The sequence below is a fragment of the Dinoponera quadriceps genome, unplaced genomic scaffold (genome assembly GCF_001313825.1).
Source record: "Dinoponera quadriceps isolate SergipeBrazil2010 unplaced genomic scaffold, ASM131382v1 scaffold1040, whole genome shotgun sequence".
In the NCBI taxonomy this organism is placed as follows: domain Eukaryota; kingdom Metazoa; phylum Arthropoda; class Insecta; order Hymenoptera; family Formicidae; genus Dinoponera; species Dinoponera quadriceps.
In genome coordinates, this window is record NW_014555251.1 from 24536 (window position 1) to 33894 (window position 9359).

General features: G+C 41.9%; 1 protein-coding gene across 1 annotated transcript; it reads left to right on the forward strand.

Annotated features, from left to right (window-relative positions):
• Positions 1-4476: 4476 nt before the first annotated feature.
• LOC106743693 lies at positions 4477-8283 on the forward strand. Its single transcript, XM_014617789.1, has 3 exons — positions 4477-4992; positions 6384-6559; positions 6688-8283. The coding sequence occupies exons 1-3, from the start codon at positions 4771-4773 to the stop codon at positions 6815-6817; spliced, it is 528 nt and encodes a 175-aa protein (XP_014473275.1). The 5' UTR covers positions 4477-4770; the 3' UTR covers positions 6818-8283.
• Positions 8284-9359: the final 1076 nt, after the last annotated feature.

Here is a 9359-nt window from a genome sequence, read left to right on the forward strand (position 1 = left end):
TAGCGTCCGTTTTGACAAACAACGTTATCGTCCTTCCACGTGAATCTTCTCGCGCCGCGTCAACGAAGGTTTGGATCATCACGGCCTGTATGTTACCGAGGCAGCTGTGATGTGATGGTCCGCGGAAGATCGTAATTCGATAGGAACAAAGGCTGGAGAGGATGCTCCATCGTCTCGTCGGCGACGACTGTTCGCGATGGCGATTTGTGCGTCTAGACTAGTGCGCGTCCTTGTAACGCGCGCGCGCATTACAATCCGAAACGCGCCGTTGATTCACCGCAACCGATTTAGACCGCGCGTATTCTCCTTCTCGCATAAATCGTCTCCCTGCTTTCGCCGGTACCTTTGTCACACGTGTTGATTAATCGTGTCGACGGAGCCATCCTATAAAGAGGTATCGCGATCATACTTCGACCGATAAACCCCTGCAACCTGAGAAAACAATTATATATAAATAGCGTGACGCGCGACGGAGGGACAAACGCGGAAACAATTTTATTTCGAAGGCGTCGGAGAAAAAGAAGCAAGGAACGACGACAGCGCGGAGACGAGACACGACAACTTTAGGATCGCAAAGAGAGGCGCGTCTGAGTCGCCTTAAGAACAGTCGTAATCGTCGGCGACGGCGACGCCGCGTAAATTTCGTCACGATAGTTAGTGGATCCGGCCCGCGCCTATCAAACGACTTTTCATTTTATACATATGCAACACACGTTTTCGCGCGTCGTGCCGCCTTTGATTTGTTTCTCGCAAAGCCTGGCGCCGCGTCGGCTCTATTACCCTTGGCGACGCAACTGAGATACATTTCGACTTTAACGATAGCGCGACCGTAAGGAACGATAAACTTGCTCGCCAAAATAGCGCGATGCCGATTGAGATACCGCTGGAAAAATATCCGCGGTACCGCGATGAAAATTTCTAAATATTCATCGAACACGCGGTGAAGCGCGTGTAATTGCGAGAAATCTCGCGCGATCTCCGTCGCACCTGTGCTACGGCCGGACGACGCGAATAAACGGCGTCGCGCCGTCTACTACCGCTCGGACGCCGCGTGGAGGCCTACCGCCGTTTTCGTCTCACCGCGCCCGACCTTTCGATCCTTTGTCCGAGCGACCTCTCGCGAAGAATGTCCGTCAATTATGCAACACCGCTCTCTCTCTCTCTCTCTCTCTCTCTCTCTCATTGGCTCATTCCCCGTGGAGAAAAATATAACTTTTGCTGATTTTTTTTTCCACAACTTGCGCGCGAAGAGATTCACGAAGCAGCCTCCTTATTAACGTGATTGACGGCCGATGCTGACGGCGCGCGTCTTCTCGGAACATCGTCCGGCGGTTTGCGCCAGTAACGAAAGAAAAGATATTCCAGCAACTTTTTCGCAGATCGCGCGTAATTGCGATTGATCGCGTAGACCGATCGATGACTGTAACGTCGCACGTATCTTTTAACCCGATTCCTTGACCCGATCGCGACTAGCTTGGGTCACACACGAAGAAGCTGCTCTCTTTGATCGACGATCTCCCTCGGAGAATTTCTTCAATAAGGAGTGATCGCACGTGGAGACAAATCGCTTGACCTGCTGCTCATCCCGCGCGCGTCCGTTTTCGCCGTTCTTTTTCCGCTGCAGCGTTCCGTCGTCTCTCTCAGACCTTCTCGCCACCTAACGCCTTGCATCAACTTATTTGCACTCTAAGTGCGACTAAGAAAAATACGATGTATTGCACGAAACGTCTCTATGCGTACTAGAGAGCTCCTATCTCAATTACGCACATGTTGCAACAAGTATTACAATATATCGTTTTTCTCATCACGTGGCTTAACCGGCAGGTGTGCTTTACGTCTCAGCCGGAAATTATATCAAATCATTACACGCGAAGGAAACTCGTTGACCTATTACGAATGAATTGTCCTACGATTAATTACACTGAATTGAAACGGAATCCCAAAGAGACGCCTAGAAACACGTCCGTTCTATCGGACGTCCGTTAACGGTCGCAAATCGATCAAATGATACCATTGCGCCCAATTGTTCGATTTGAAACGGAGGGAGGATCGCTCTGTACCCACCAACATCAAATCTTGGATTTCGCGCCGACGGATGATGTATTGGATCACATTTTTTTCATAATATCAAAAGTTTGCACGCGAATAATCTGCGCAATGTCCGTCGTGAGGTCATATCGTCTCTTTGAGGATGTTCGAGATAACTTTCGGCTGACTATGCGCGAAAGAACGGGAGAAGAAAAAGGGAGGGCAACTTTTGAGATAAGAAAAAGAACGCTATTGTCATCAATATTTGACGTCAAGCGAAGAATTACGTCAATGTGCGAGAGGGCACGAGGCAATATTTAAACAGATAATCAAGTCTTGAAATCATCCACTCACTTTCCGATAAGGTCGTGAATAATTCGTTGTGGATCTTCAAAGGGATTTTCGCAAGACCGCTCTTTGGTTCAACGAGTATAAAATGAGAGAGAGGAGACTGCAATCTCGGTTAACTACGCAGCTCCAGTTCCTCCCCGGAAGCGAAATGACGCAATTCGGGAGGTCATAGGCTACGCGTCCGGACCCTCCCTCTCTTTCCCGCAAGAATATCATACGACGGAGGAATGATTCGTTTCTCCCTCTTATCGTTTGTCTTCCGAGAAAGTCTGTCACATTATCTTTCTGCCATGGCTGCGCACCCCTCCCGAAAACTTGCTTCACAGCTTTAGACGAAGGATTACGAGAAACTGAAAAACGAGAGAGTACTTTCATTATTCAAATGCGACCAAGAAAGGCGATTGTAGAATAATAACTGCCTTCTATAATGGCGTTCAAAAGCGCGACATTGCACTGTCATGTTTACATTAGTTGGGTCGAGAAGATTGCGAGCATCAGGAAAGAGAGGAAAGTGCAGCAAAAATATGAAAATGTGCAGAGTAAGATTTCTTCTCTCCCCCTCTCGTGTCAGAAGAAGATGCAACATCGGTAATTTGTCCTCCTTCCTGTGTATCTTCGCGATTTCGTTACATTAGATTAATAGATTTGCAATTCGCAGCAAACGCGATAAAAGCGCGATCCGAGTATATCATATTCGAATGAAATTGACAATCGGTCGTATATATAGTACTGAACGAAGCATGGAATCAAAACCATGTGCGAAATAGATAGAAAGAAACCATTAAGCACTCAAAAATGTTTTACATTTTTGCATAATAAACACTGCATAAGTAGAAGCGATATTAATAATTATATATAATCATTTCAATTTTATACGATGTGTACATATAGCCTTACGCACTTACAGACATGTTTCCTAGCTTGTAAGGATACTTGTTCCCCTTCTCATGTTAGACAAATTCAACTGATGGAAAGATGATAGAAAGAACCGTGGTTTACGGCCTCTCTTTCTAGATCCGGCAACATTAAAGAAATCCGTCCAGTACTACATGTCGACGGGCGTATATATGAAGAGACGTCAGCAGTACGTGATCCTTGTGATTGGCCGAGAAGCGGTCGGGCCCCTGTCGAGCCTCAACGAACGTTCCCCAAGTCACGTACACACAGCGGGTGATTATCGAGCGATCGACTAAAATCGACCGATCGTCGGCACATTTTTTCAGCTCTAAATTAAATCTCATCAATGTAACACGATCAGCAGCCAAGGATGGATGATGTACTACACATCTGATGGCTTCGTTAGGCGAGCGACGCCGAGTAAATTGTTCGTTTTGCTTGTGATGAAATTAGGAAGATTAAATTTATTATTATGAATGTCAAGACGTAATTATCGATCGGCAACCTGGCGAAACGTTCGCTAAATATTCATTTGAGACGAATTTGTTAAGTCAAAATTTGACAAATTATGTCAAACATTCATTGTGAAAAAATCCGTTTGTACGTGCAGACCGTGTTTTCAAGCGTGTATCAATTATGTGTAGTAACTGATGAAATATTATTTAATGTCTGTCACACGCTTATCTAAATAATAACTTATTTCGACAGCCTTATGAAATCTGTATCGTTTGCTCTAGATCACGTTACTACATGTTATCTGACAATTTCCCAAGCGGTATTACATCAGACAAGGAAAGAAGGCGCGCCATTTACATGCTCCTATCGAGAGGCTCCGATCGGGAATTCGATCGATTTTCTTCCGCGAATGAGAGTGATGTATCTATCGACACATGTGCCAAATTTTTATCGTAAAGTGAGACTACAATTTCGAAGAAATAGCTAGTGCACAGTCTTACGTATTTCGTCCATCTCATTAAATGTGTCATTGCATCACAGTTGAAGTGGTTTCGTTACATTTGCAATTGTTATTGTAATATCTAAGCGATCGTAGATGTTCCCTCTCTCCTTCTTTCTCCCTCCATATTCTCTGCCTAAATCTCTCTCCCCTCCTCCTTTAGTGAGCGATACTCTGGCAGGCAGCAGCTAGCCCAGCCTATATAAACCCTCGGCGGTTCGAAAGCGTCCTCACTCTAACAAGGAGGCAGTCTATGTAAACGTAAGGTCTCGTGGAACACAAGCTCGGCCACTGAGAGAGAGAGAGAGAGAGAGAGAGAGAGAGAAAAAGAGCAGGCGCTTGAGTGCACCCGCGCTTCTAATCCTAATACATCTTGCCGAGTGAAGGAGAGAGGAAGAAAGAGAAATCTACGTGTCTGATCTAAATACATATTCGCGACCTGTCATTAAGGTGATCCGTCCTACGTGACAACCCCGTTGTTGACAACTCACGTCGGTGTTTCCGGACAAAGCTCGCGCCACTTTCAGTGTCTGCAACGTATGCGCGCTCACCAAGGTGCCAAGCGATTCAGAACTCCGTACCTACAAAGAACCGCGCGAGAGAGGCAAGCGCGTCCTGAAATCACCGAAGGAAGAAGAAGAGTGAGAATGTCGAGAACGAGTTACTATGCCGCCGATACGAGGATGGTGGTCGTCGTCACGATCGTGGTTATGTTGTGTTATCCCACTGTGATCGACACGGCTGCGGTGGTCAAGACCGAGGTAAGATTCAACATGAGATCCGACGCGGTAGTGAATCAAAGAAACTCGTATCATTCGTGGCTTTTTCTGCTGGAGAGCACGAGACGTTAACATCTTCTTTTCTCGCGCGTACATTTCCAACATCTGCGCGTGCGTGCGCGTGTTGAACGACACAACGAAAAGCGAAGAAAACGAAAGACACGCGCGCCATCATTGAACAATTGAGCCGACCAAAAATCGTTAAGATCGATCAAAACTTCGAGTTGATCAAAATTGCTAATTACAAGATTACTACTAGAATAATAACAGGGTTCAAAAAACACGAGCGATCATTGATTATTGGTCGTTGGATCCCTAAATTCAGACTTAACCGTTGTGTTTTCCGAACGCAACCATACGGATGAAGGTGAATATTGTTCGACGAATTGACCAATCAGGACCGAAAGATTTCTTTATCATGATTAGTCAATTTGATGCTACTCTCAAGCGGGCTTTTGAAATGGTTGCGCCTCTATTTTATGAAATTATATCTGCGCAAACATTTATGCGTATCGCATTTCAACATTTCAGGCATGTATTTTGCGTATAACTAATGACTTGCAACCTTTTTTCTCGGAACTTGTAAAAGAATAAAAAGATACAATTGGTTGCACGGAAAATACATGCTGCGGCACGTCAGTGTGATATTTTTGAACGCCGCTTTGTCGAAGAAATCTGTATATACGGTGAAGCGCGCGCGTAGCTCGAATTATGAATCGAGTTTATCGAGTTACCGACCTTCCGAGACGATTGCTATTAATTAATTGCGTTCATCGCGCACCAAGCTTAATTACAGACAAAATAATGCTCACTGTTGTTACACATGTAACACGAATTACTATAATGTATTCTCTCTCTCTCTCTCTCTCTCTCTCTCCCCCCCCCTCTCCTGATTTAGGCTGTGTTCTAAAATTCACTGCCAGCGACGAAAATCAACTAAAGTTCATATTACGTAGTCTTGATCGGACGCGCGATCATATCGACGGCAAGTTGGTCGACTCAGGTTTCAGTTTAAAGTCGTTCGATAATTGTAAAAAAAAATACAAGGCTATATTACGTAAGAAACTATCGAGTACGCGGGTAGTTTGTGGTAGTTCTTGCGCGAATGGCATTTGGTCTGTTCTTTTTAGCCAAACTGGCTGCGCACTTGTTCAAGCAGCGTATGCACGCATACTGAAGCATGAGAATCTCGTAGCGTACATTTCGTACGCTTCAATATGTATGTGAATTTCTTGAATTTTTACTGCAGACTAGTTAAAACAAAAAAAAACAGACCAATTATTCGTGATTTATTCCATTTTATCCGAGCACTTTTGTTGTACTCAACCGAAAATGGCCGATCCTTTAAGTGCATTTCTCTTTTTCTCGTACAGATATTTGACCAGCATCTACAAAATATAGTTTTACACGGACCTAGAAACATGAGGGTTTTACGGAGTGCGGAGGGTAGCGAGAAGAGCGACCAGAGGCGGATTTGTTACAATTTGCCCTGCGCGTGGGAGGTTTACGATCCGTATACGCGCAACTCGGAATATACTATAAAAAATGAGTAAGTATTTTCTTACTTAAATTTTTTCATTTCCCTTCTTCTTGCGCATTTCAAAGAATCGCGATTACATGCGCGAGCGCGCCAATCCTTTTCGCGCTATCTGTACCGTTGTGAATTGCTTTTTCCAGTTGCGTGTGTCCAGATAACAGCTACAAATGCGTGCGCTCCAACGACGTGCTGTCGGCGAGCGCGTATTCGTACCACTGCCGTCAGAATACGACGGCGGACGACATTGAATATTCCAAGGACGCTAACTGAGAGAGAGAGAGAGAGAGAGAGAGAAATCTTCGAAAAGTAACGCGTTAACCCTGATCGTTTCTCTTAACCAAAAATAAATAAGGTGTGAAATCTACGCAAAATTATGTTTTTGTACGAGTTCGGCCGAGGAGATCGTGTTATAACCGAGTTATATCATTATTTTGAGCAAACAAATTTTGTATGGACATCACACCTTTTATATTAGCAATACGCTATGCGAAGAATAAGGGCATTCGACGAGAAATATGAAGGCAATTTCATCACCCTCCTCTCTTACCTCTTGTACTTAACACAGTCGGCCTTTTATACTTTACAAAATAGCAGAAAATCCTTCGCTTCTTTGCCTTCCTTTTGCGTATATAATCAAGTATATTATTTATAACAATATATCGCATAGACACACAGGAAGATGTCGAGTTATACAAAACTACGGGGATAAAGCAGTGTAACGTACACATTGCTTGTCTTTCAAATTCGGTTTTCAGAGTTCGAAAGCAAAAATTCTGAAAGGTGGATCAAATAAATTGAAACATGGTAAAAGAAACGTCTCACCAAAGATGCGATAAGTTCTCCAATAACTTTGTTCAAAGGTAATTGCCTCTAAAACTGAGCCAAGTTGTGCTACCTTAATACAGCATACTTTATCCGAAAGACGTCCTAAGGACGTAAAAAACGTCCTCTTGGAATTCTCCTATGGGACAACCCCAGGCAACACGTATGCTTAAAAGACGTCCTTTAGACGTCTCAATGTCTTATTTAGGATATTCAGCGTATCCTACTTGGCCGAAGCAAAATTAAGAATTAGCATGAAAGAAGGATCTTCTTTCTATCTCTTTCATATTTCAACCGTAAAAAAAGAATGAAAGGTGTTACGCTTTTCCAATCGGAACGCATGTCGCTAATATCGTCGTCTCGAGGAAAAAACGGGTTATAGGAGATAAGTAAATATAATAAGATAAATATTTAAGTTTGTTGTATTCATGCTTAGTATTTCACTTGATATTACAACGAGTAAGATAATATACTTCAGTCTAGTGTACTAATCAAGTCTCTATTGTTAATCTTAATTATTTTTACCAATGTAATTATATAATGCCACTGGTTGCGCACTGCTGTTTTTTTTTTCTACTATTAAGAACATTTCTGCGGACATTGAGTTGGAAAGTTTAGTTTCATATTGTAATTTGTATTATCCTCCGCTCTTTCTTTATCCTATTTAATAATAATCGATGAACTACTGGATGCGCGAGTACATTTAAGAATTTTCCTTTTGCGGGTTATACCTCCATCAATAAATTAAGTCTTGATTAGGATTTCATGTTGTGCGCGACCTATGTATTAATGTGTGACTGATGTCATATCACTGGTTTATAGCCACATTAATTATGCGATTGAGAAATTTGTCGGGCTTATTGTAATATTAACGGGCGTATTCGCGCTATAATAAAACCAACTCTTTTACGGACCATCTTAGTTTTTTTCCACAACTCAGTGTAAATCTGTAGCTTCTTTATTTTAAAATAATTATGGGAGGGTCAGAGCTGGCCACATCTGATAATCCCGAGCTTTCTGAAACTTTATTTCGGTCAGAAATTCTAGTTTTTTGTCTCCATATACATCTTTTATAATAATGGATTATGTGATGATCAATTTATTGCTAGCGCATTCAGTAACACTTTGAGTTTATTTACGTTAATGACAGCTAAGATCTGACGGAATATCCCACCTACAAAATATAATGCCAACAATTTTTGTGAATATAATTATATATAAAACTTCCTTATGTAGAAATATTTCTGATGAACAACATGGCGGGACACTTCGACAGATTTAATATATTTTTCTCGCATCTCTTTGGTGAAGAGTGGCTTTCATCTAGTCTATACTGGTTTTTTGAAAAAGGCGTTTGATACAGTTAGCTATTACATTCTGTTGGATAAAAGTACTTGGTTTAATTGGTTCCTTGTTGAATCGAGTTTTTGAGGGAAAATCCCATGATGTAAAAAGATAATTAGTTTGTTCTTCTTAGCTGCATTGCTGAACTGGTGCAATAAATGAGACAAGTATATTTCGTTTCATTTAATTCACCAGTTCAACAATTCAGCTAAAAAGAACGGACCGAAGGCACATTGCGCACATGATGGCGACGACACATAACCAATGAAATTTGGGCCCAAGTGCAACCGCGAAATTCGAATATGAAAATAATCACATATCATTAAAATGTACTTAAAATTATAAAATTTGTGAAATAATAATGTAAAGATGTTTAGAATAATAAAATTATAATATAAATGTGTAATGAAAGAAATAATTATACTTACATGGGTTAAGAAATAATAATCCTCTTTTTCCAATATTTATATATATATATATGTATGTGTTTAATGACGTCTCGGTCCACATATCACTGTGCTAAACAATTGAAACAGTCACATGTACACTTTATAATAGCTTAAAAGCAGAGTCTACAATGAAAATTCAAGCTCTAAGAAATTATTTTCCTCATATTCGACTGTGATTGGTCAATTTCTCATGGCTT

Coding starts and splice junctions, on each gene's coding strand:
- LOC106743693 (XM_014617789.1), top strand. CDS start 4,771: ATGCGCGCTCACCAAGGTGCCAAGCGATTCAGAACTCCGTACCTACAA. Junction 4,993..6,383: donor CTGCGGTGGTCAAGACCGAG/GTAAGATTCAAC, acceptor TTTCTCGTACAG/ATATTTGACCAGCATCTACA. Junction 6,560..6,687: donor GAATATACTATAAAAAATGA/GTAAGTATTTTC, acceptor TGCTTTTTCCAG/TTGCGTGTGTCCAGATAACA.